Source organism: Uranotaenia lowii, chromosome 2 (assembly GCF_029784155.1).
Source record: "Uranotaenia lowii strain MFRU-FL chromosome 2, ASM2978415v1, whole genome shotgun sequence".
Lineage (NCBI taxonomy): Eukaryota > Metazoa > Arthropoda > Insecta > Diptera > Culicidae > Uranotaenia > Uranotaenia lowii.
The window spans coordinates 315,598,415-315,625,996 of NC_073692.1; the positions used below are offsets into that span (position 1 = coordinate 315,598,415).

Genomic DNA, 27,582 nt, shown 5'->3' on the forward strand with positions numbered 1-27,582 from the left:
CTCCGACCCACTGGAAAAAGCATAAGATTATAACATGTGACAACAATTATTTATTTTTGCTTAACTGCCGCTAGTAATCATTTCCTCACTTGACAAATGTGATTCCCGTTACAATGGGAACTTTCTAACGCAAAGGCATCTTTTACTTATTTATAATCACTTATCAATTATGCATACGCGAGCAGAATTCACTGGATAAGTTAGGCCCCTACCTAAGTACTAATAACATGCTCCATTGTCATGCGCATGGTAAAAGCTTAATTCTGAAAAACCGTTAGACCTGCGCTTATCAGCTGAGCTAGAAGCATATTAGCATGCACGTTTACGATGTGATAAAGTACAAAACCTATGAAACCATCTGGTTTAGATTTCTTAACATTGTTCATTTGTTAAAAAAAATTGTTTGGAAAATATTTACCTTACTGTGTCTTTAGTGTCTTTCTACTCGTTTAGTGTCAATCTTCTATAATGAAGACGCATGTTATTGCCGTTTATTAAGCATGGTTAATTGTTGAGAATTTATAACCTAAAAAATCAGACGAAATTTTGACGAAATCACGATTGTTATGGTAAACATTGTAAACATCCATTGTTGCGGAAATCCTGGTCTCACCTGAAAACGCGCGCCGCCGAGTCTTCTTCAAATCAGTTGAAAAAGCTCTTATCAACCATATATCTGAAGATGGCTCATTCATTCTCAGTTCCCTGGGGAACAACTGCCAGCCAGCCAAAGGCATCATGTCTTTCTGTATCTAATTGAGATCATAAAAGTTTGCTGAAATTGTAGGAAGGTATCTGCCCTATTTGATTGTTTTGAAGCGTCGCGCGCAAATATTTGTCTCAGTCAACCAAATCATTCACCACTCATTAAGAAAGGCGGGGGAGCTTTTGAACCGCCCAGTCTACCGGGCGGCCAAACCAAAGATTAGGCGACCGTCATCATTGTGGGGCAGTAATTTTTGAGATAGAGCCAGCCGCCTGTCTGGAGCTCAAACAACTGCCACTTCGATACGTATTGGGTTTTGGGGACCAGGGTGAGTAACAGGGTGGGTACTTAGACTCGCAGATAACGAAGGGGTTCGCGGCCGGCGTTAAGGGGGTTTAGTAGGTACTAGGGGATTCCGGCCGCGTTTTGCTGAGATATCTCGCTTGGACGATACCTTACCTACTTACCTGAGGCGGGAATGATTTATAGTGACTTCGAATGGCCAATTGTCAATTAGACGTCGCGCAGTACGGACATGCTTCACATCCATCAATGATTTAGTTACAACGAATCGATGTTGTTTTGAATGGTTTTAATAGTTATTTTTACTACGAAGAGAGCGATTTTCAAGTACTTAGGATTAAGACATTTCCCCGGAAGAATCGTTAAAATCTTGAATGGTTTGTTCTAGTGAAAGTGAAGTGATATTTATATAGTCAATCTAAGTGATAATGAATTTAGTACACTTGAGTGTTTTTCTACTGCAGATAATACTGGTGGAGAAAGCAGCAGCTGTCTATGGTAAACATGAGGAGTTTAATACTCTTTTTTATAATTCAAAGTTTAAAACTCTTAACTGTATTAGAAAAAATGGCTCGTGAAATGTTTTAAGAAAATCTAAAAAATTTTGGAATAGAAAGCAGAAATATGTAGCATCGTTGATTAAAGGCTGAGTGAAGGACATGAGTCTTTGTTTAAGGACGAAGATTCAAGGTTTGATCCTAGAATATTCACGTTGAAGCAGAAAAGTCTCATCGACTGAGGTATTCGAGATGATTTGAAAACGTGTCTCAAATTGAGTGAAATTTACAAAATACGAATAGTGCATTCATGAAAAAATCCCCATCGGTTATAAGTGGAAGAGGAAGATTGTTTTTACTAATAAGCTGTCATTAAGGAACTTCAAATCATTCCATCATTCAATGAATACATTACAAAATTGATTGTGTGTAACTTCGATTCAATAAATGTGATAATTATTTTCAAGCTTGTACAAGCTATTTCCACGCTTAATTATATGTTTTTTTTTATAAAATAAAACAAAGCTTTTAATTTCTTCAAATTATAGAAAATTGTAAATCGTGAATCCTGTAAACTGTCCTGTACTTATACAGGTAGGGGAGAGTGGGGTAACCGGGGCCACTCTAAATATATAAGCTGTGTGTTGATATAAAATTCTCAATCCAACTGTCTTCGACGTCGCTTTGCGAAAGCATGTTTTCTATATGTTGTTGACTTATGTACGTATCATATGCTTCTTTTATTAAACTAGCCTAGAAAAATGTACTTACATAATCAAATAAGCACTCCCAAATTGCATCCGTGGCAGACCTAAAGTATATAAAAAATATGCTCATACGCTTATGATCTTAGCTTTGTCATGTTCATTCACGTGGAAAAGGAATTTTTGATAAAACATCAATAAATCACACAAACGCAACCAATTTGCAAATCATAGCTTGTGGGGAATCGGGGGCCACATTTTTTTTGTTTTTATTTACATTTTGAACTTTTTTAATACGTTTTTCCTATCTGCAAAGTTTCCTTATGCCAAATAAAGAGTTGTGAAAAATGTTTTGTCCAATTTTTCCACGATAGAGACGAACAAAAATTCTATATAAGGAATTTTTCCAAAATGTTCGCGAGCCAGGAATTAGCAACTATTCGATCATATACAACTGTCTTTTTATTTCCTCATCTGAAATTGGTTTGAAATAACTAAATGAACTATGAAATTTCAGTTTCAACAGGGTCAACTTATAAACTTTGCACGCTATCTTGTCAATTTTCAAAATAAAAAAAACCTCTAAACAGTCTTAAGTCGGGAAATTAATGTATTTAAAAAATAAACAAAAATGCCACATGATACCTTAATGATGTAGAAAACCTCTCCATTTATTTTTTTCTTTTTATCTTTTATAATAAAGAAATTATGAAGCAAAAAAAAGAGGTCCATGATACTCCTCTCTCCCCTATAGTTTACTGCAATATTTTTAAATTCTTCTATTTATGCGAAAGAAATCTATTACAAGGTGAAGGCAGCAAAGTGTAGTCGTCGTCGATTTTTTTTATTTAATTTCAATTATAAAACCCAATTTCTTACTTTTAAAATTCAGAGCAGCATAAAGGATTTATAAGTGCAGAAGCTAGAGCAAAAACATAATTCTACACTAGTCTACAAAATTTCACTGAATTAAAAATAATTTAAATAAATAAAAAAAAGAACCGTAGCCAAATCCGGCCAGAACAGAACTGTGTGATCATGGGCAGCAGACGATGGGTCAGGCGCTATTGAATGTGAACAGCTTTTCGTAGTTTAGTTTTAATCACCGCACGTACTTATAATCTTTTTTGATTGATATTTTTGGTGAGGGCAAGACGAAATAAAAATAACGCCCAAAACGCAACCGACGACGAACCAATCAGGAACGCACTCGATGACATCATCACTGGACGACGGCTGACCATGAGCAATTAGCTTGGCCAAAACCCCTTTTTGTAAATTTCAAAAATTCATCATAAATTTATGCTTTTCTGAAACTGGACATTACACTGATCACAAACCTGTCAAACAAAACTTAAAATTCGTTGTTTCATAGAATTATCTACGTTGGTGAAGTTGGAGTTTGAGAAGCGTTGCATTTTATCGCAAAATCAAAAAAATATTTTCAATACTCCACTAAAATTTTGTTTCTTGAAAAAATATAAAAAATTAACATGGATGTATTTAGAATAATATGAAATTTATTTATTTGAGGTTGAAGAATTGAAAAAAATTTTTTTTTTACGAGCATAAACGTATTACGTTATAAATTACGAATTTTCATCATATTGGGACATCTGGAAAACATGATACCCCACGTTACCCAACTCTCCTTTTTTACTCGAACATTTAAATGGAAATCTCAGCTATCCAACAAAACAAAAACTAGTTGTCACGTTTTGCCTATTCAAAAGTTATTCACGTTTTGGTGAAACATGTTTTTGGACAATTTTCGTACTTGTGGAATTGCTTTTGATAATGGTTTTGGATTGAAAAACTTGAACTCAATCGAATTTAAAATTTTAAAATTTATTTATTTTTTCAAAATTTATTTTCCTCTTAGTTTGATTATACTTTTTCGATTTTAAACAGTTATATTTATCTACAGACAAGCAGATAAGATTCTTTGGAATATGAACTTTCTATAACCTTCTCAAATCCTTTTCGGTCAGATGTTTAGTACCTATCTGTAAGCTAACTTAATTCTTTATTCAACATTTTTTTCTATAAAAATGTTTACCCAAAGTTTACCTAAAAATAGAATAGAAATTATTTACACACTGAATGTTTGGAAATAAAAAAAACAATGCAACCATGTTTTTTGCTGTCATATTGAGTAACAGCCTACTTGATCCATTAGCTACTTATATAAGGTATAAATATGAGTTTATGGCTTTTTTATCTGAACTTATGTATTCTGTTACCACTGATCACACTGACATGACACTTAAAATAAAATTCCGTTCATATTTTTCATATTTAATTTGTACACCCAAAATTCAGCCTCTGTGCCAATGGCGTGTAGTCAATTTCATAGCATCATTGGTACAAGAAGATAACGCGACCGGCACTGATTCGATTTGCGCCCACCGGCATTAACCTCCCAGTGCAACCGAATTGCGTATGTCTGAATGAAACAAAATAAAAACGTTTTCGCGTCCCTCCCCATCGCATCACAAGCCGAAGAAGGATGGAAATAAATACCGGCCAACACCAGGCAGCCAGCGAACCGAGCACTGTGCGTGTGAATGTAGCAAAAGCAACAACAAAAACATCCTTCTAATTCAATCAACCGGCAAACACGGCTAAGCTGTGCGTGTGTATGTAGCAAAAGCAACAACAAAAACATTCCTTCAATTCACCGGCAAACAACACCGGCCAAGCTGCCCGGCTTTAGCAGCTGTGTATATGTAGCGTGTGTATGTAATAGCAGGCAGTAAGCAAAGCACATTTCTCATTCAATGGGTTTCCCGTTCCTTCACTCCCGTTCCCTTTCTCGTTCCCATCTTAAGACAAAGGAATGCATTGAAAGGAGGCCAAACGCCGGGAAGCCGCCGTTGTACGTTTTTTGTGATTGATCGGTAACAGAAAGCCTATGACAAATATACCTCGTCCTGCATGAAGCTCGAATAGTACACTGGTTAAGATGTCGGACTGGCAAGACATTACAATTGGTGATGTGAGTTCGATTCTCACTACAGCGCTGTGGTTTTAGTTTTTATTTTCTTGTTTCTGGGATGAATTATCCAATAGGAAGGAAATCCCATAAAATGTTTTTCTTGTTTCGCTTGAATGTAGTGGTCATCATTTTGGTTGGGAGCCGAGTCCTTATGCCAGTTACGGTTTTTCAAACATACCGTCTTCGGCACAGTGCACATTTCAGAGCATTATCGGCACAGAGATTTGCTAAAAAGGCATTGAATTTTTGCAACCTCTTCTATGGGTGTATGGAAGCATTCGTTTCATAGATGGAATGAGTTTTAAGCCATCATAATAAACGATTTGTCGTACCCCGAAATCCTCAGAGGTCAAAATCGGTTTTTGTGAGGGGAGGGATCTTTAAGCATCTTTTAACATATTAACGGTCCTAAAAACCCTTACATGATCATTTTCACTCCGATCGACTGAGTAGCCTTCAAATTGATAAGGAAAATCTGCTAAACAAAGTTATCCAGATCAAATTTCACAACATCTAGATGAAAAAAAGTTACATCAAATTAAAAATTTTGACAAGATGAACAACTTTTCAGAAGACTTGAAACCAGTAGGATTTCATTTAAAAAAGTTATGAGGTTTCGGCCATCGATTGGTCAGGTCTGCCCCACTGTGCGTCGATTTTAAAAATCGTGAGACGGCCGTTGAGGAAACACGCGGCAAAAAAGTTGAAAGTTTCAACTCCCGAGTGTACAGTGCATTGATAAATTCAAAGATAAAATCTAGTTTATAATTAACTAGCTGACCCGGTAAACTTCGTTTTACCTTCTTATGTAATCGTAATAAATGTTTGATTTCATCTACACGTCCTTAACTTCATCGTGCTCGCGAATCGATTCTTATGGAAATCGTAACAAATAAAGGTGAATTTGTATTGGGACCACCTTCCATGAAAAGTGAGATTCTTGAAACTATTATACAAACAATCTCTGACCCAAAAAACCCTCGGATACCGAATTTCACTTCATTTCGACCGACCATTCATACGTGATGTTGTTACAAAGAAAACGCCTCCATTTTTATATATGAGAAGATGTGAAGAGATAAATTTGTATAGGGACCCCCCTTTCATAAAAAGTGAGCTTCTTGAAACTATTATACAAACCATCTCTGACCCGAAAAACCCTCGGATACCAAATTTCACTTCATTCCGACCGACCATTCATACGTGATGTTGTTACAAAGAAAACGCCTCCATTTTTATATATAAGATTTCATCGTTTAATTTTACTAAATAAATATAGTTTTTCTGAGGATGGCCGGAAGATAAGTAGGCCGAAAACGTTAAAAACAGCATTTTTATTTCGTCTTGCGCTCACCGAAAAATATCAATAAAAAAAGATTATATGTAAACAGCTGTGCTCATTGTGGGTGGAGAGAAAACATGGCGAAGTGGATTTCTACATGACGCAATTCCTGACTGGATGCTTCATGAAGTATCACCAAAGGTTCGGACATGTGGCCTCGCTGGTCTACCTAACATGCGGTGACGTGGGCGAGACTCCCGAACACGTGGTATTCTTTTGTCCAAGATTTGAAGAGGAAAGTGCCAAAATATTCGCCGCCTGCGGACCAAACACGACAGCGGACAACGTGTTGCAGAAGATGTGTGATGACATTTTTTTTTTGTTAATTTCTTCACCATAGTTTGTTGCTTTTCATTTTGACCCACTTTATCTCTCTAACATCTCATTAACTGATCATTTTTATACAACACCTTCTCATTTTGCATTAATGTTTATCCGCATGAATCATTTTACCGTTTTTTGAGCGGACGTTTCAACACGTTACTTTATTCCTGCGGTCCTCCCAACTCGCAAATAGTTGACTGTCCTCTATACTCGCCAATTATTTTAATTCAGTTTTCCTCTTGATGCTGGTTTTAGTCATACGGTCTTCCTATTTAACACTCAGTTATTTGGCAGTCTTCAAAATAAGCCATATCTTTTTTTTCTCAATAATTGCTCTCCAATTCACTGTTCTTCTTTGCGGTTCTCCAAACTTGCTAAAGTAAGTCCTCACGACTCGTCTTTTTCCAACAGCTGTCTCCACGACTCACCTTTTTCTATCTCGCTGTTCCTCTTTACTCTTTGCTGTCCTTCCAACTCGCAAATGCTGTCTTCAAGATTTGCCTTTTTTCAACAGCTGTCTTCCCAACTCGCTGTCCTTCTTTGCTGAACTCTCTTCTTGCAAAAATAAGGCTGTCCTCACGACTCACCCTTTTAAACAGCTGTCCTCCCAACTCGTTTTCTTCTTTCCTGTCCTCCCACCTCGCATAGGTTGTAATAAATTTTGGTTTTACAACATTTAAAGGGGTCTAAATTAGATTTACCGACAGACTTGTCCTCAGGGGCTCCTACGCTCGATGGACTTGTGGAGTCAATTTTGTTGGTCTGGTGGTTTTCGGGGAGCGGCATTTATTAACCACTGGGAATGTGACAACGTCACAAGATCTCGTTTCGGCGTTCAACTCCTGGTCTAGGGCCACTTGACTTGGCCACCCCGGCTTCAGCGCACTTTTTGCACGAGGAGTCTGGTCGGGTCAGAACTTCACGGCAATTTTTGGACCTCGACTGAATTCACGGCACGATATTTGGATTTCGACCACTACTGATCTGCGCGTGGGACGGAATTTACGGCGAGTATTAAACTTTTCCGAAGGAATTTAACTTAACCTGCTGATCTAAACGCTGGAGATCGGACACTGCCTCGTTTGACGATGGGCAAGCAAGAGCGCGTTCAACCCACTTTCTCGCTGTTTCCGGGGTTTTCCTTTATTTTGGGGTTCGCAAATTTCACAGCGTACGCAAACTCTCCAATATTCCGCCGCGGCATTACTCCAAAGTGGTTATCAACTTTTGTTCACTGCCCCTTTTCTTGCCACCAGCCCATCAACGCTCTTTACCATTTTTAATTTTATTTGAATTTATTTAATGAGATATATTTATATGTTACAAGGTCCTGTCCTCACATCTCACCTGACCCTTGACAAAAAGTTGAAGCTCTCGAAGGTGAGGCAACCGGTCAAATCGAGAGAAATACCAAGCGTTGTCGATTCGGATGGGTTTGTTGTGAATCGCTCCTCGGAACAATTCACGGATTAACAAATAAGCCTACTGAATAAAGGGCTGAACTATGCGGTGCATAGGAAACCACGAATGGACCAGGTAATCCTGGATGTCGAGACAGCTATTAGGTCTAGCAAGATGTCCCCAGCCCAAAAATACGGTGCGAGGGCTGATGTAGCAGAAGTCCTGAGGAAAGGTATCACAGGACACTCGAATAAGGATGAGCTTGATGTGGTCAAAGAGCTAAAAAAGAAACCGGTGTTTTTTGTGAAGGCGGATAAGGGTAACTCAGTAGTTATTTTGAATAAATCTGATTACAACCAGTTAATTCAAAGTAAGATCGATGAGGGGCCCTATCGAATCCGCAGAAGGATCCTTTGCCAGAAATGGTGAAGGAAGTGGAAAAAACACTGAAGGAGTGTGGGCCTATCCTGGGATTTGCGCCGATCGCATTGAAAGTATCAGCCTCTATCGTCCCCAGAATCAAAGGTATACCCAAGATTCACAAACCGGGGAATGAAATGAGGGAGACAATTTCAGGTGTAAACGCACCCACAGAAAAAGTGGCAAAATGGTTACTAGAAGAGTTCAAAAGGATGCCAAAACCTTTTAGAACTAGAACAGTAACCAACACTCTTGAATTTGTCAAGAGACTTCAAGCTTCAGGCAATATGGATGAGGAAGATATCATGGTTTCATTTGATGTTTTAGCACTGTTTCCAAGTGTCCTAGTTAAAGAAGCTTCTAATCTGTTAGAGCAGGGGTTTTCAGATCGTGCTCCGCGGAGCACTTGGTGCTCCGCGAAGCTTTTGAAAGTGCTCCGCGACGTACGCAACGAAAATCTTAATCCAACTTTGAGATACTCTGATATTTTTTCTTATCGTCTAATTTTAATCGAAGCATGAGAAAAAAAATATTCACAGGGCATATAGTACGAACGAATAAATTTTGTTTACTTTGCTTTTACAGGCGGCTGAATCCCTGTTGGCAAAAAATGGATTGTTGAAATGCACTGCTTTGATCGAACAACGTTGTGTTGCAGGACTCAGCGTGCAAAACACTCAATGAAAAGGTTGTTCTTGCGCCGCACTTAGTGAGCTACCGATTGGAAAAGCTGGAGAAGCTTTTGCTGAAAACTTAATTAAAACTTGTATTCAAGATGTCGTCCGTATCATGGTTGATAATAAAATAGTGGAATTGATAATTCGATTCCCATGTCTGACAATACGGTTTCTCGGTGAATTTGTGACATGGCTGAAGATGTTGGAAGCATTTTAGTTTCTCGATTGAAAACTTCAAAATTCGACTTGTAGCTTGACGAATCCACAGATGTAGTATGACTAGCAATTTGATAATATTTGTTCGCTATCAAGGTTCTGAATGTTTCGAAGAAGATTTGTTTCTTTGCAAACCTTTGCCAACTTCCACGACGGGGCTGAAACTTTCAAGCTGATTGATGATTATGTTACGAACAACAATATTCTATGGGGATGATGCTGGATTGATGCTGGAGTCGTTGCCAAGATCAAAGAAAAGACCACAACTTTCGGTGTAGTAGTCATTACATCCTTCATCGACATGCACTAGCTATAAAGAAACTATCATCATCTTTGAAGAAAGTCTTGAACGAAAGCGTCAACTTTATTACGGCTCGACCGAGAAATTCAAGGTTATTCAAGACGTTGTGCGAAGAGACGGGTAGCGTGGAATGTTGCGCTACTACTTCATACCGAAGATCTTGTAGAAAAACGTTGCCTCGCCTGTTTGAATTAAGATCGTTTAAGAGCGTTTTTGAGCTACAATAATTTGGCTTTGCAAATTCTTGGCAGAATCGCTCAAAAAGCGCAACCTGGACAGCTTTCTAAATTTATGAAGCATACCTACAATCAGAAATAACCTCGAAGTTATCATCCGAAAATTTCCAAGAGTTATGACAACCACTACACTTTTCGACGATAAATTTATTTTTATATTCCTTGGTGTAAACTTAAACTAACAGGCCGACGTGTCTAATAAAGTCATTTACAATTACAATTACAATGTTTTGCAGCAGGATTTGTTGAACAGCTTCTAGCAAAATTCCCCGAAGAATATCACAAAATAATAAAAACATCGAAGCTTTTAAATGCGTTTAACAGCCTTTTTTATGTCAAGGAAACCAGAATCATCAACATCGCATGAATATCAATGCTTGATAGATATGACATCGGGTTAAAAACTTCAGGAAAGATTCGTATCTAAAAAGTCCTTGGAGGAGTATTGGTGTCAACTGAAAAATGAATTACAAAATTTGTCGGATAAAGCAAAACTTATTCTTCTGCCGTTTTCCAGGACTTATCTATGTGAGTCTGGATTTACCACATATCTCGCAATGAAGACAAAATACTGCTCCAGACTAAACGCGGAACAAGACGTCAAGCTACAACTGACGCTAATGTAACCAAACTTGTTACAGCTTGAAAAATCAAAGAAAGCGTATTTGTTCTATTGAAATCATTAATTTTTGATGACAAATATTTAGTTAATAAAAACAAGACTATTCAAAGAGTAGCTATTCATTACTGATTTCATTGAATACGATGACAAGACACATCTTATTTAAACGATAAATATTATCAAGTTTTCAAAACTCGGGTTTTTCATTATTTAAAAAATGTAGGTGCTCCGCCAACATATTTGGTTTTAAAAAGTGCTCCGCCGAGCAAATGGTCTGAAAACCCCTGTGTTAGAGGATTGGTTGCTTCAACAACATACTGGCAGCGCTTGGAAACTCAAAGTGTGAAACTACAAGAAACTTGTTGACTTGTGTATGGGGCAGACATATTTCAAGTTTAGGGATCTGTTCTATAAACAGACAAAAGGGGCTCCAATGGGAAACCTCTCTCCGCTATTTTGTGAACTGTTTATGGCTCATTTGGAGGAAACTCTTGAAAACCAAGATTTACTACCCAAAAAATGGTGGAGATACGTCGACGATATTTTCTGTATAGTAAACAAAGATTTTCACGAGGAACTTCTGACAGCCATAAATGGTTTACATAAGAATATCAAGGTCACTTGGAAGTGGAAGAGGACAAGAAAATCCCTTTCCTGGACGTTCTTATAAAGAGAGAAGAAAATCTTTTCAATTTTTAGTTTTACAGGAAACCAACCAATACTATGACGGTTATCCCGAGCACGTCTAATTATTTGAACATAAGATGGCCGCTTTCCATCATATGATCCACAGAATGAGTTCAATTCCTCTCTCAAAATAAGGGGAAGAAAAGGAACTTCAATATATCTTCCAAACGGCTAATAAGAATGGATATCAATCCAGTTCCAACCAAACCATCATCAACAAAAAAATTTTCATAGAAAATCCCTCACTACTTTAACTCCAATTCAAAACAAGTTTCAACGGAGATCGATGGAATTTAATAGCTTCAATGCTCTTGAATTACGATTGAAGTTAACAAAACTTGATATTGAATTGGTTTTAAGTAGTTCCAATAAACAATTGCAATCCATTTTAGAATCAACAAAGGATGAACTTATGCATAAAGGGAACTTATGCATAAACGGTCAAAATTTGGTCAAGGAAAAACGCGTGTAAATCGGTAAAATCGTTTATTTCAAAAATCAAATTAAATTTCTTTTTCAAGTTTAATAAGTATAAAATTCAGGAAAAATATTCAGTTAGGCTTCCGCTTTTCCAAATCCGAATTGCCGGGCCTTACGCTTAACCCCTGCCATCAGATTTTGTACAGCCACCTTGTCCACCTTCTTCGCCGCAGAAAGTCAGTTTGCCTTGAACTGCTGCTCGTCCTTAGCAGTTTTTTTTTGGTCTTCTTTAGGTTCCGCTTGACAATAGCCCAGTAAATCTCAATTCCGCGGAGCTCTGCCTTGTTGGGAGGGTTCTTGTCCTTGGGAACCACCTGCACGTTGTTGGCGGCGTACCACTCCATCGCCTTTTTACCGTAATATCAAGATGCCAAATCCGGCCAAAACAGTACGGAACAACCGTGTTTCTTCAGGAAAGGCAGCAGACGTTTGTTCAAACACTCTTTCACGTAAATTTCTTGGTTGACGGCTATGAAGCTATGAAAGCTATGAAAGCTATGAAAATGTTGCTTCTCAAGCCACAGGTACAGATGGCTTGCCAAACCAGATATTTCGTCGCGAGCTTTGACAGTTTCATGTGCTTGAAAATATCTGCTACCTTTCTCCTTCCTTTTGCCGTATAAAACTCCTGTCCCGGAAGCTGCTTGTAGTCGGCTTTGATGTAGGTTTCGTCGTCCATTACCACGCAGTCAAACTTCGTCAGCATCGTCGTGTACAGCCTCCGGGATCGCGCTTTGGCCGTCGTATTTTGTTTATCATCGCGATTTGGAGTCACTACCTTCTTGTAAGTCGATAGTCCGGCTCTTTTTTGGCTCGATGCACGGTTGTAGACGATACACCCAGCTGATTTGCGGCATCTCGGAGAGAGAGGTTAGGGTTACGCTTGAAACTACCGGCAACTCTCTTTATCGTCTCAGCGGCTTCCGGTTTTCGATTTCTTCCCGATCCAGAATTCCTGGCTGTCGACAAACCTTCCCCAAACACTATAATTACATTTGTAACGGTTGATTTGGCAACTTTTAGCGATTTTGCCAGCTTTGCGTGCGAGTAGCTTGGACTTTCGCAATGCGCGAGCAAAATTTTGATACGCTGCTCTTCTTCCTTGGGCGGCATTTTGACAACTGAAGAGTGAATTCCAAATTCAAAATAGAAGCAACATTCAGACCCGTTCCGACTTCCCAGCTACGAAAGCCGCTGCCGCCTTATCGACATCGACTCGCTGCAGGCCTGCCGGACCGCAACACGGGCCTCTATTGTTGCCGATCTGCTTTCGTCGAGAACCGACTGCCCTGCACTGCTAGAAGCACTCCAACTCAACGTACGATCCCGAGGCTTGAGGAATCGTAATCTTCAGCTCTTTGCTCCTCTCCGGCAGAATAACTACGGAGCTAAAAGAGCGCTAATTGATGCAATAAGGACGTTTAACCGCTTCTCCGATCATTTTGATTTTGACGTTTCGAGGGAATTATTCCGAAGAAGAATCCTTAGAGCTTTAAGTATAGCTTAGGGTAAATTCCGTGTAATTATAGTTTGTCTTTAATTTTTAACCTATCATTTGGATCAATATGTGATCTGTTGATTAAAATAAAATAAACAAATAATAACATTCTACACACACACCATCAAAATGAGGGTTGTTCAGGTTTTTTAAATGCAAAATTGAAAGAAATACGTCAAGTTGATATTGACCAAATTTTGACCGTATCACCCTTTAGATCCGAATGTGTACAAGATCAGTTGTTCTGACTGTGAAAAGGTATACATTGGACAATCAAAAAGGAAGTCAATAGATAGATTCGAAGAACATTTGGCAATTGCCAAATCAGATTCGAAGAACAAAGTTCTTCCCTCACAGAATCCTAGATCATCAGTAGCATTACACATCTGTGAAACAGGTCATGTGATCGATCGAGAAAATATTTCTTTACTTCGATCTTTGAACAGTAATTCGCTGAAGTTAGATGTAGCGGAAAGTATTGAAATTTTCAATCAAAATTCAGCTAATCTGTTGAACGGAGACAACGGACCAGGTCATAGTTGGCTTTTCAAGTTCTTAGGTGAGAAGACATATAATTTACCTGACAACGCCCAAAATAGGGCAAAATGATACACTTTCTTCAATCGATAACCCACTGAGGATGCTAGCAAGTACCTAGTGAAATACTAGTATTTGGGTGTTTCAAATTCTGTGTTCAAATACTTGTGTGAATTCAAAGGAAACATCGACTACTTTGAAATTATAGTTTCATCCAGCTAAGAGGTGCTTCAAAACTTTGATTATAAGATAAAAATTACCTTTTTAAATTTCACAAACATTCACCTTATTATTTCGGTAAATTTGATCTTTTTATTTTTTTCCGTGAAGTATTTTTATGACCTTGATCTCGCTAGGCACCCGCAGTGATGTCAATTGAATTGATTCAGTGATTGAAGTATTACGGAAAGCCGCAGCCGCTGCTTTTTTCGAAAAATTCATTTTGAGGATCGAGAGATCAAACATTTGAATTTTGAATCAAATTGCTAGTGGTTGAAATTTGCAATAATGTGTACTTTTAATAAGATTTTATTTGCGCCATCCTAACATCGAAATAAAATTTCAATGTATCTAAAGTGGACGTTATCTCTCGTGCTTTCATCTCTATGTATATAATTAAATGGTCTCCAACCGAACAGAAATCGGTCAATGTTTAAAACTCTCACGGTTTCGTGTCTTTTGAAACGTGCCTTGTCTGAACTACCAAAGTACTTGTTAGCGTCGATATTTAAAGCGCCTTTGATAAGAAATGTAAACATTGGATCACTTTACAAGTACCAGGAAGCCGAAGGTGACACAACAATTCGATTCGATTCGCTTTAAGTCGGACACTTGAGAGGGACACTTAAGCGATCGGCTTCTTGGACAGTTCAAATGCTTCCTGAAGGTGCCAGACCATGAGCAATGCTCCGATAAATGCCATTTAGGTGTTTGTAGTCACAAACTATACAACTTAAAAACACTTTTTCCACCTTCCAGTACCACAGCATCATCTTTCCTCGATATTGCTCATCTCGATAAATGGATCCTCGAACGTGGTCCAAAGCAATGGGTTACCCCTGGAAGACCGAGCCACGATTGATTTCGTTCCGGGAGGAAATGAATCAGAATCTCCCCTTTTGTGTGTACTGACAACGTCGATGGATGATTTCCCACCGGATTTATTCACAAGTGAGTACAATTTTAAGAACACACGTGAACGTGACACAAATTAGCTTTAATTGCGGTACTTTTTCGCCCTTTTAGAAACCGAGCGACAACATGGCGCCATTCTGTTCCATTTTCTCGCTGCAATTTATTTTTTCACGATACTGGCATTTGTATGCAGTGAGTACTTTTTGCCGTCAGTGGAATACATTTGCGAAGATCTGCAGCTCTCAGAGGTTTGTAATGTTCGGTGTTGTAATATTTGTTATCTAGGTTTCGAGTTTTCATTATAAGGTTCATATTCGATTCTTATTTTAATTATTATTTAAAGTTTTGTCTACTCATTTTATCAATTTTTAAACCACAATGACAAGTCTAGAGGTTCATCTATTGGTCCATTGGTCCAATTTATGTAATCGGTAGTTTTTGTGTTCGGAAAACCGAATATTCTTTTTATTACAGTCATAGATATACATATGAATAAAAACTTACTGAAACTATGGATTGTTCGACAAAACAAACAACGACATCTGCATTTTCGCATCTATATTAAAATCACTTAAAATTTAAAGATTGAAAGTTCAGCGACTTATGTAATTCTCATTCAAAGATTCTAAATTTTAAACGTATGCACGGCCAGGTAATCCAAAAATCTTTATCCTCCGATAAAATTTGCCGATAAAAATACCCGTGAGAGAGATTTTCATCCGCAAGCACACCAGTTATCAATTTCAATTTTGTTGCCGATAAGTTATGCATTTCGATTCAAACTTATCTTCTCTTTCAACGTTAAGGATAAGTTCTCGCTCACGGTCAAGAGAAAATTTCTCTCTTATTTGCATAAAGCTCAGCGTGCAGAGAACCAGAATCGAGAAATTTCAGTTTTGTCGGAGAATATTCTCGGAACAAGAACTGATTGAGAGAAAGAAAAAAAAAATTAAAACGAGTAATCTTGATCGTCATTGGTAACGGATGAAAAGTCTTCGATTGCTCATATTTATCGCTACGTTTAACACGTTCGTCGCCTCGCTCATTTTGGTAGTTTTACTTGCCGGGCCCAAAGAAATTCTAGGAGTGCGAAAGAAAAGAGGGAGATTCCGAGATTTGCAACGTGTGGCTAAACTGAGAGGCTAACTTGAGTAAGAGAGCGTCACACGTTTTTTGATGTGACGGGGCCTCCCAGGAAATACACCCGTCACCCGAATATGGGTCCCATGGCGACGAAAGTGGTGGGTGGTTTTGTCCAAAAACTGTTATGCTGTGATAAACCAGTTAAAGGGTGATACGGTCAAAATTGGGTCAATATCAAGTTGACGTATTTCTATCAATTTTGCATTTAAAAAACCTTACCACCCCTCATTTTAAAGGTGTGTGTGTGTGGTGCGTGTGTGTGTGTGTGTGTGTGTGTGTGTGTGTGTGTGTGTGTGTGTGTGTGTGTGTGTGTGTGTGTGTGTGTGTGTGTGTGTGTGTGTGTGTGTGTGTGTGTGTGTGTGTGTGTGTGTGAGTGTGTGTGTATGTGTGTGTATGTGTGTGTGTGTGTGTGTGTGTGTGTGTGTGTGTGTGTGTGTGTGTGTGTGTGTGTGTGTGTGTGTGTGTGTGTGTGTGTGTGTGTGTGTGTGTGTGTGTGTGTGTGTGTGTGTGTGTGTGTGGTGTGTGTGGTGTGTGTGTGTGTGTGTGTGTGTGTATGTGTGTGTGTGTGTGTGTGTGTGTGTGTGTGTGTGTGTGTGTGTGTGTGTGTGTGTGTGTGTGTGTGTGTGTGTGTGTGTGTGTGTGTGTGTGTGTGTGTGTGTGTGTGTGTGTGTGTGTGTGTGTGTGTGTGTGTGTGTGTGTGTGTGTGTGTGTGTGTGTGTGTGTGTGTGTGTGTGTGTGTGTGTGTGTGTGTGTGTGTGTATGTGTGTGTGTATGTGTGTGTGTATGTGTGTGTGTGTGTGTGTGTGTGTGTGTGTGTGTGTGTGTGTGTGTGTGTGTGTGTGTGTGTGTGTGTGTGTGTGTGTGTGTGTGTGTGTGTGTGTGTGTGTGTGTGTGTGTGTGTGTGTGTGTGTGTGTGTGTGTGTGTGTGTGTGTGTGTGTGTGTGTGTGTGTGTGTGTGTGTGTGTGTGTGTGTGTGTGTGTGTGTGTGTGTGTGTGTCTGTGTGTGTCTGTGTGTGTGTGTGTGTGTGTGTGTGTGTGTGTGTGTGAGTGTGTGTGTGTGTGTGTGTGTGTGTGTGTGTGTGTGTGTGTGTGTGTGTGTGTGTGTGTGTGTGTGTGTGTGTGTGTGTGTGTGTGTGTGTGTGTGTGTGTGTGTGTGTGTGTGTGTGTGTGTGTAGAATGTTGCTCCTATTTTGATTTTGGAACTCAATCTTCTGTTGCCAAAATGCCGTCAGAGGAAGAAGAGCAGCGTATCAAAATTTTGCTCGCGCATCGCGAAAATCTGAGCTACTCGCACGCATAGCTGGCAAAATTGCTAAAAGTTGCCAAATCAACCGTTACTAATGTAATTCTAGTGTTTGGGGAACGTTTGTCGACAGCCTGGAAGTCTCGATCGAGGGGAAATCGAAAACCGGAAGCCGCTGAGACGACAAAGAGAGTTGCCGGTAGTTTCAAGCGAAACACTAACCTCTCTCTCCGAGATGCCGCAAATTAGCTGGGTGTATCGTCTACAACCGTGCCAAAAAACGAGCCGGACTATCGACTTACAAGAAGGTAGTGACTCCAAATCGCGATGATAAACAAAATACGACGGCTAAAGCGCGATTCCGGAGGCTGTACACGACGATGCTGACGAAGTTTGACTGCGTGGTAATGGACGACGAAACCTACGTCGAAGCCGACTACAAGCAGCTTCCGGGACAGGAGTTTTATACGGCAAAAGGAAGGGGAAAGGTTGCAGATATTTTCAAGCACATGAAACTGTAAAAGTTCGCGAAGAAATATCTGGATTGGCAAGCCATCTGTACCTGTGGCTTAAAAAGCAGCATTTTTATAGCTTCCAGGACTATCAACCAAGAAATCTACGTGAACGAGTGATTGAATAAACGTCTGCTGCCTTTCCTGAAGAAACACGGTTGTTCCGTACTGTTTTGGCTGGATTTGGCATCTTGCCATTACGGTAAAAAGGCCATGGAGCCAAGAACCCTCCCAAAACGCCAGAGCTCCGCCAAATTGAGAAATACTGGGCTATTGTCAAGCGGAACCTAAAAAAACCAAAAAAAAACTGCTAAGGACGAGCCGCAGTTCAAGGCAAACTGACTTTCTACGGCGAAGAAGGTGGACAAGGTGGCTGTACAAAATCTGATGGCAATGGTTAAGCGCAAGGCCTGGCAATTCGGATTTGGAAAAGTGGAAGCCTACCTGAATATTTTTCCTGAATTTTATACTAATTAAACTTGAAAAAGAAATTTAATTTGATTTTTTAAATAAAAGATTTCACCGATTTACACGCGTTTTCCCTTGACCAAATTTTGACCGTATCACCCTTTATATCACATGATCAGTTATATATGACAATCAGTTCTGCTCGATTTGCTTCCCTGTGAACGGCTCAAATACAAACTACAACATAATGAAAAAGCTAAACTTTCTGTTTCCCGATTTATATAATTCTTATATTTTATAAAAATTTTCTATCAAAGCAAGATCAAACATCCAATTTATCGATTTATGAACTGATAAAAAATACGCTTTTCTACGAATTATCAAAAAGTGAACAATTATACATATTGCTTCTCTAAAATTCCCGAACTTTTTAAAATTCCTCGAAACTGTAACCCTTCATAAAAGTTAATCAAATCAGACCATCTGAACTACAAGAAGCATTCTATAGAACCTTGAATACAACATTAAACAAAATAGTCCAAGATTTGCACATAATTACCTTCAACAACCTCAATACATTTATTCAGTCAGTTAGTTGCAAATGCTTCTAACAATGAACACAAGCATTTTTTTCGTTACTGTGACTATGGACCCTATCAGTGACACTTAAGGGTCATTTCCTGTATCGTACCACTGAGAGTTTTTTCTACAAGATGAATTACACAGGATGTTCCTTTAGGAATGGACCTGTTAGTTTGGCAGACGAGTATTCGTGACTCCACACGGAGAATAAAGTATATGTAGTTTTTACAACAATATTCCGCCTATATTCAACTATATTTCTAATTGTTTCTCTATCAACTATATATCTGGAGATTTGAACTGTTTATATATATAATAGATTATCTGATTCTGGGGGAGGAAGACTGAAATTTTCTGCATCGTTTTCTGCATCGTTTTTTTTACTGTTCGGCAAAAAGCCAGCAATTGTTGAAAAGATTTGTATTCGTTCAAATTTTAACTTAAGATGATCAGTTTCGTGTTGCGAGTCATGTAACTCAGTTGTTTGGGTGCTAAATTTAGATTTAGCTAAATTTTTAGAACAACAATTAATCAAACCATTTTTAATTATCAGCTTCAAAACTTTACGATATATCATACAAGAATTTTCCAGAGCAAAACAAAACCTAATTAAATCATTGTTTTATGCAAAACAAGTGCTTTTCAGCATCAAACAAGTTCTATTAAAAATCACTAAGTAAGAAAGTAAAATTTTGAACCTCCGCACTGGTCGGTAGATTGATGAGAGAAATTTGACGTTTGAAAGATTTTTTTCTTTTTTTATTCAGTCTTCCTCCACAGATCTGATTGATATTTTGCGTACAATACATATAAATAATAGGTTCAACGATAGTTTTATGATTGATTCTATGCATTCAGCTATAAATATAATAGATTTATCTATATTTCTATGAATGATTTTGGTCGTTCAACCACAGAGAACAGTCGTACAATCTCGAACAAAAAATCTTCAAAAAAATGTGTAAAATTTCAAATGCTAACATCCAATAAATATGTTAAAAATTGACTTGAAATCTATTGCGCCGTTCAAAAGTTACAAATCAAAATTTAAAGTGCCCAGTTTTCGAAAAGGCGTTGCAATAAAACGAAGAAAAAAGTGAAGTATTTCCCACAATAATCCACTTATATCTAATTAAATATCTGATTGCTTCTCGACCAACTATAATTATCGAAATTTCAACAATACCTACATATAATAGACAATCTGATTGATTTCATTGATCACATTCAACTATAGTTGTATGATTAACTTTGTGCTTTCAACTATAAATATAAAAGATTCAACTATAATGCACGATTGATGTCATACATTCAATAATAATTATAGTAGAATCAACTATAATTATATGATTAATTTAATTATAAATATTATAGATTCAGCTATAATAATATAATTGATTTAATTTTAATATGATAGTTTCAACTATAATAATATAATTGGTTTAATTATAACTCAATTTTATTTCTATGATTGATTTACTGAGGTCAACTATAAATATTGTAAGTTTGAATTATTTGGAAGTTATTAGATTTCAAGATGTTTTTCTCTCGGTATAATTTTATGGCTACGTTTTATTTTCTTTTAATTTATTATTTCAGCATTTTGCATCTAGTTCGTTTTAGCCGCCTTGATGCTAGAAAACCTGACCGGAAATCTCGATATCCACGTCCTGGTTCTTCCGCTGTTGTTCTTTTTTCATCTTGATGCATGGTTGCCCAGGAAATTGTGCGTCTTAACTAATCGGTCCCGGAAGATGTTCGTGCTTCTGCATCCGGCGAAGGTTGACCTTGTGGAAGGAAAATTTACTCAATATCATGACATAAATCTATCATACGCTGACTTACCATAAACTAGTTTCCTGTGGGATCCTGCCAGGATCACGTAAAGGAAAGTCGAGATCCACGTCGACTTCGTGGGAATCCATAGTAGGTGTACTTTTCCCTATTCCAGGAACTGTCGGCCTACCACACGACGTCTGCCAGGAACTGGTTTGGAAAATGTTTCCGCATCACCGGAGAGCGCTTGCGCTTTGCCATGGATGGCAAGAACTGCCGGCTGAGACCTAAAACAGCAATACGATCGCTACAGGGAACACGTACTGGTCCCACACTGTAGTATTCAAGTAACACACAAACCTATCATAACAATATAGTATAATTTACTATATTTATAGTTCAATACCTAGATTCAATCATAAATTTGTAGTTGAATCTACCATATTTACAACTGAATCAATTATTCCACTACAGTTTAATCTATTATATTTATAGTTGAATGCCAAAAATTAATTTTACAATTGTATAGTTGAATCTATCATATTTACAGTTGAATCAAATATACCATTACAGTTGAATCCATTATATTTGCTCGGGATTCGTGCAAATATTTTCATCAAGAGGCTAAATCATTGGTGTTTATTAACCAGAACCGATAGTTTTTAATGCAAGGAATTGTTTTTAGTCTAACAAACTCACTTTTTCGATCTAGAATAGGGGTTGTAAGAGATTCCATTTCGGTTGTTTTTAAATTTTCTGATGGCGCTCAGTTCGGTCTGGTCGAAGCCCGGCCATTTATAGTTGATTGCATAAAGTCAATTCTGTTCTTCTGTTATTGTTTGATTGTTTAATTCTTTGTGATCGTGTACTTATTCATTTAAACACATTTGTTCGATGAATTAATAATAATAATAAATAATTAAATAAATAAATAAATAAAATTTTTGTACTACTGAGGCAGTCAAAACAACAAAAAAATTTGGTATAAGTTTTTGCACTTCTTGGAGGACGAATCGCCTACATCCAGTCGACTAGGAACATTCTTGAGATCAGTCTTACCCATCAGAACTGTTTTTAGACATCTCAAAGCGGGTTACTTTCGATTATCGCATATGCGTACAACTGTTAAAATTTAGTTCTTCTAGCTGGAAGGAAATATCGCATAATTTAAGATATTTTTCCCATTATGAAACGTGACGAAAGTGTCACGAAACTTCAACAGCGATTTTCTTTTCTCCCTTGTTGGTTCCAAACGGTCGTTGGAAATTTTATATAAGGTTTGTAGGCTAGCTTGTACGTTTTCTGTGGTTCAACTATAGAAAAATAGTTGATTTTACTTATGTTTACTTTAGAAGTTCTCATAGCTTAAGATGGTTTTTCGGAATTATTTTATCAGTGCGTTTTATTTTTTTTAATATATTTTTTCTTGAATTTATTTTAGGCTCTCTTTGCAGCAATTTTATTTTGACTCATTCGTGCTTACCTCAGAAACTGGCTCTCACTGCCATCAGGGTGTCCGTTTTTTGGGGAGAAGAAACGTTTATCAATAGCCGAAGGCCTGGCTTCGGTCCGATTGATTGGGAATCCTGCAGACAAAATCTTATTTTAATAAAAAAAAAACATTAAAAAAGGAACGAAAACTTATCGTATCACGGTGGGTGCCTCCAAAAGGAAGATTGGTTTTGATTGATCACTATAATCGAATCATCCGGTCCTAATTTTCGTCGACCTGACCGCTGGATTTTTGGATGTCATTTTGCGCAACTTTCCCTTCGGTTGAGGCATCCAGGGACTTGAAAAAACCATCCGTTGGCCTTAGATCTGTAAAAATGCAAGCACTTAAAGTAAATCTTCAATATTCACTCTTTAATGAACAAACATTTGACATACTTCATCTTGAACCCTCCTTATTTAGCTAGCTTTTATCCACATTTTCACACGGCTAGTCAAACTTGATCCGATTTTTTGGTTTTCTTTTCTTCTTGAAAGTCAAATCAAAATAACTTCTGAATTAAAGGCTGAAGTTTTTATTTGAAGAAATCTTTTCTTTAAATTACAAACACCTTTTATTGGTTAAAAAAAGTTTACTTTGTTTCAAAAGAAATCAGCAATTGGACCATTTCGATACTGAATTGAATAGGGCGAATGCGCCAAATGTAAACAAATAGAGTTATCAGCAGGGAGATAAAGTACGTTCGGAGTTCCACATTTTGATTGTACAACGTTTACTGAAGGAAATTTGGTTTTCAAGAAATATAGAAAACAAAATAAAATTTTTGCTGGGAGCTCATGGAGCTGTCAAACTTTGAGCGTGTTTTTCTCGAAATAGCGTATTCGCCATATTCAAAAATCGATTTTAATTTAATGATGAATGGCATTTCCGTGAAGTATACATTCTAATAGGAAGAATATCAAATGAAAGTAATGAAAATAATAGACAGATAGATTAGATTAGGAAGCATGAAAGGTGTTGAAAATGAGCTAAGAGCATGTTCTGAGAAAACTTTTTGCGGATGGTTCAAATAGCCTTCATTCGATTCCTCGGAAAAAATCATAGATAGGTTTCATTTGCTCAATAATCTTAAAGTCCGAACAAGTTCTTTTTTTACAAAATTAAAAATGTATGGAAATTAAAGGGTAAAACTAGACGAACCAGCCCGAGGCTGAAAGTCTCTATAATAAAGAAAAAAAAAGGGTAAAACGGCCATAACTCCATTTTACGATGCGTGTGGTGGCTGAAACAGCCTTCATTGGATTCCTCAGAAAAAACCACCTAAGATTAGTTTCATTTGGTTAAAAATTTTCAAGTTTTAACATGCCTTTTCTGAAATATTTGAAAAATTTTGGAAATTGAGGGTAGAACGGCCAATACTCCAATTTCCGATGAGTGCGGTGGCTTTCATTCGATTCCTTAGAAAAAATCACACAAGATAGGTTTCATTTGAATCAGAATTTGCAAAATCCAAAAAGCTTTTTTCTCACGTAATTGAAAAATGAAAGGTAAAAAAAAGGGTAAAACGGCCATAACTCCATTTCCAATGCGTGCGCTGGCTCATACAGCCGTCATTTGATTTTTCGGGAAAAAAAATCAAACAAGATAGATCTGTTTTTGTTCAATATTTTCTAGTTCAAATCAGTGTTTTTCTGAATTGTTTACAAAATGATGTAAAATTAGGGGTTAAACAGACAGTATATCTTTTTTCATAAGCTCGTACGGCGTCTGAAACTATGCCTTATAGATTCTCCGGACATTTTCACTATTAGAAAGTATATTTACATAGATTTGGTTCATGTAGGACGAAAGATATTGAATTTTTTTTCGTGATTTACACACTTTTTCCCCATTGTGACAATGGAAGAGTAAGGGCCAAGGGGTGCCAAATATTGATTGAAACATTGTTCGTACTCTTATACCATCCCACGCCAAATTAAGATCGATTTGCTTGAATAGTTTTCGTGATATGTAAAATATTGTAAAATAATTCCGTCGCTGCTTCTCAAATAATCATAGGAATATTTCTCGTACCCAAATACCCTACCATGCCAAATTTGGAACCATTTGCAGGAGCTGTTCTCGAGTAGTGCAAATATTTGTCTTTTGTTTGGGAGGCCCCCTCTACCTTCCTGTGAGGGGGAGGAGTCTCATACCATAATAGAAACCTTCATCGGCCTCCAATACCCTTCCCCTATCCTGCAAAGTTTCACACAAATCGGTTCAGTTGTTTTTGAGTCAAAAGGGAACAGACAGACAGACAGAAATCCAATTTTATTGTTAGAGAAAATTGAATATTTTGTTCTGAAAAAATCAACATCATTTTTGTTTCTACACAGCATGAAAAATTCGTGTAATTTTAGATCGAAAACGATTCACGAAAACGGAACATAGATTTTGATCTAAATTTCTACTGCGATGTATTTTTTCGAGGATATAATTTTTAAGGCGTGTAAATTCAAATCGGAAACAATGCACGTAATCGGATGACATAAATCGTCGTGTTAACATATACAGGGATGTAAAGGGTGATACGGTCAAAATTTGGTCAAAATCAACTCGACGTATTTCTTTCAATTTTGCATTTAAAAAAACCTGAACATTCCTCATTTTGAAGGTGTGTGTGTGTGTAGAATGTTGCTCCTATTTTGATTTTGGAATTCACTCTTCAGTTGTCAAAATTCCGTCCAAGGAAAAAGAGCAGCGTATCAAAATTTTGCTCGCGCATTGCGAAAATCCGAGCTACTCACACGCATAGCTGGCAAAATCGCTAAAAGTTGCCAAATCAACCGTTACAAATGTAATTAAAGTGTTTAGGGAACGTTTGTCGACAGCCAGGAAGTTTGACTCGGGGGGAAATCGAAAACCGGAAGCCGCTGAGACGACAAAGAGAGTTGCCGGTAGTTTCAAGCAAAACCCTAACCTCTCTCTCCGAGATGCCGCAAATAAGCTGGGTGTATCGTCTACAACCGTGCATCGAGTCAAAAAACGAGCCGGAATATCGACTTACAAGAAGGTAGTGACTCCAAATCGCGATGCTAAACAAAATACGACGGCCAAAGCGCGATCCCGGAGGCTGTACACGACGATGCTGACGAAGTTTGACTGCGTGGTAATGGACGACGAAATCTACGTCAAAGCCGACTACAAGCAGCTTCCGGGACAGGAGTTTTATACAGCAAAAGGAAGGGGAAAGGTAGCAAATATTTTCAAGCACATGAAACTGTCAAATTTCGCGAAGAAATATCTGGTTTGGCAAGCCATCTGTACCTGTGGCTTGAAAAGCAGCATTTTCATAGCTTCCGGGACTGTCAACCAAGAAATTTACGTGAAAGAGTGTTTGAATTAACGTCTACTGTCTTTCCTGAAGAAACACGGTTGTTCCGTATTGTTTTGGCCGGATTTGGCATCTTGCCATTATGGTAAAAAGGCCATGGAGTAGTACGCCGCCAACATCGTGCAGGTGGTTCCCAAGGACAAGAACCCTCCCAACACGCCAGAGCTCTGCCCAATTGAAAAATACTGGGCTATTGTCAAGCGGAACCTAAAGAAGACCAAAAAAACTGCTAAGGACGAGCAGCAGTTCAAGGCAAACTGGCTTTCTGCGGCGAAGAAGGTGGACAAGGTGGCTGTACAAAATCTGATGGCAGGGATTAAGCGTAAGGCCCGGCAATTCGGATTTGGAAAAGCGGAAGCCTAACTGATATTTTTCCTAAATTTCATACTAATTAAACTTGAAAAAGAAATTTAATTTAATTTTTTTAATAAAAGATTTCACCGATTTTCACGCGTTTTCCCTTAACCAAATTTTGACCGTATCACCCTTTATGAGCCACATTCTTAACTTTTGAAAACAAATTTTTTCAGGACGTCGCAGCTGCTACTTTTATGGCCACGGCCACTTCCATGCCGGAGTTCTTCACCAACACCATTAGCACCCTGGTGGCGGATTCGGACATGGGCCTCGGTACCATCATGGGATCGATGCTGTTCAACACCTTGGGAGTTGCTGCCTTAGTTGGGCTGTTGACTAAAAGTGTAAGTGTGACATGGTGGACTGTCAGTAAAAGTTTTAGTAAATAAATTTGTTTAAATTTTTTTAGCACGTTCAACTGGACTGGTGGCCTCTGACGAGAGATTCCATCATCGTTCTAATCAGCACCAGCTCCCTGGTCGGATGCCTTTGGGACGAACAGGTTCGATGGTACGAAGCAGTGGTATTCGTGGTCCTGTACTTCCTCTATTTCATAGTAATGTTCCAGAACGAACGGATGAAACGGATAGCGATCGAGTTTATCGAAAATCGCTGGAATCTCTGCAGCAGACTGGATAAAGATGACATCAGTGACGTTTTCGATGTCGTCAAACCCGGCAGAAAGTATTCCATAGCTGTGGTTGAAGAAGCTGTCAATCCTGCCATCGGTGCTGTCGTTAGCAAACAGCCAACGCCAGTGAATCCGCAAGAGTCTACGACCAAAGAACCGGAAGCAGAACGAATGAAGTTATTCCGAATTTCCAACGGTTCTTGGTTAGGAATGTTTTGGTGGTTCTACAGTTGGCCCTTCCGATTTATAATATCCCTCACGATACCTGATCCTCGAAAGCATCGCAAGCTGTATCCGTTGACGTTCTTTATGTGCATCGTCTGGATCGGATGCACCTCGTATATGGTATTTTGGATGATGACCATCATTGGATCTACCTTCGAAGTGCCGGAAACGGTTATGGGATTGACGTTTCTCGCTTTCGGAGGATGTATGCCGGAGGCAGTTTCGGCCATCACCGTCATACGTAAAGGTAAACACAACATGAAACTTTTTTTAAATTTCCTTACTAAGTAAACACATTCAATCTTAACAGGTAACGGTGCCATGGGTGTGTCTAACTCCCTAGGGGCCAACACCCTAGCGATCTTGTTTTCGCTTGGCTTTCCCTGGTTTATCCGACTGATGATGGAGGGAGGAGCATCGACGGGGGCCTATATCGAAATCAACTCGTACGGGATGCAGTATTCGGTGATGGCACTTTTTGCGGCCATTGCATTACTTTATCTGGTGCTGTACATTGCCAAATTCAACCTCAGGAAATTGGTTGGCTTAGCGCTAGCTATAGGTTATCTGATAATTGTTACTTTTATGATACTAGTCGAACTGGATCTTATTTTTCCGTCGAATAATATATGTTAAGCTTTTTTTCTTATTTTCTATGCGTTTTTTAAATTGAATTAAGAGAATTCCATTATGAAACTGCATTCATTTAATATTGTGCTAAACAAGATTTAAGGACTGTCAGGAGTGAATCGAAAATTAACTATAGACATATTTTGGCCTTCTACTTACTAAC

At 38.2% G+C, this 27,582-nt stretch overlaps 1 protein-coding gene across 1 annotated transcript; it reads left to right on the forward strand.

Annotated features, from left to right (window-relative positions):
- The first annotated feature begins 1,226 nt into the window (after positions 1-1,226).
- LOC129749938 (sodium/potassium/calcium exchanger 4-like) lies at positions 1,227-27,582 on the forward strand. The gene is made up of 6 exons (XM_055745076.1): positions 1,227-1,507; positions 14,928-15,119; positions 15,195-15,331; positions 26,107-26,277; positions 26,343-27,036; positions 27,100-27,582. The coding sequence occupies exons 1-6, from the start codon at positions 1,438-1,440 to the stop codon at positions 27,423-27,425; spliced, it is 1,590 nt and encodes a 529-aa protein (XP_055601051.1). The 5' UTR covers positions 1,227-1,437; the 3' UTR covers positions 27,426-27,582.

What these genes read in the sequence shown, in the direction of transcription:
- LOC129749938 (XM_055745076.1), top strand. Translation starts at nt 1,438, where the DNA reads ATGAATTTAGTACACTTGAGTGTTTTTCTACTGCAGATAATACTGGTG. An exon ending in AAGATCTGCAGCTCTCAGAG is followed by an intron (nt 15,332 to 26,106) that starts GTTTGTAATGTT and finishes AAATTTTTTCAG; the next exon opens with GACGTCGCAGCTGCTACTTT. An exon ending in TTGGGCTGTTGACTAAAAGT is followed by an intron (nt 26,278 to 26,342) that starts GTAAGTGTGACA and finishes AAATTTTTTTAG; the next exon opens with CACGTTCAACTGGACTGGTG.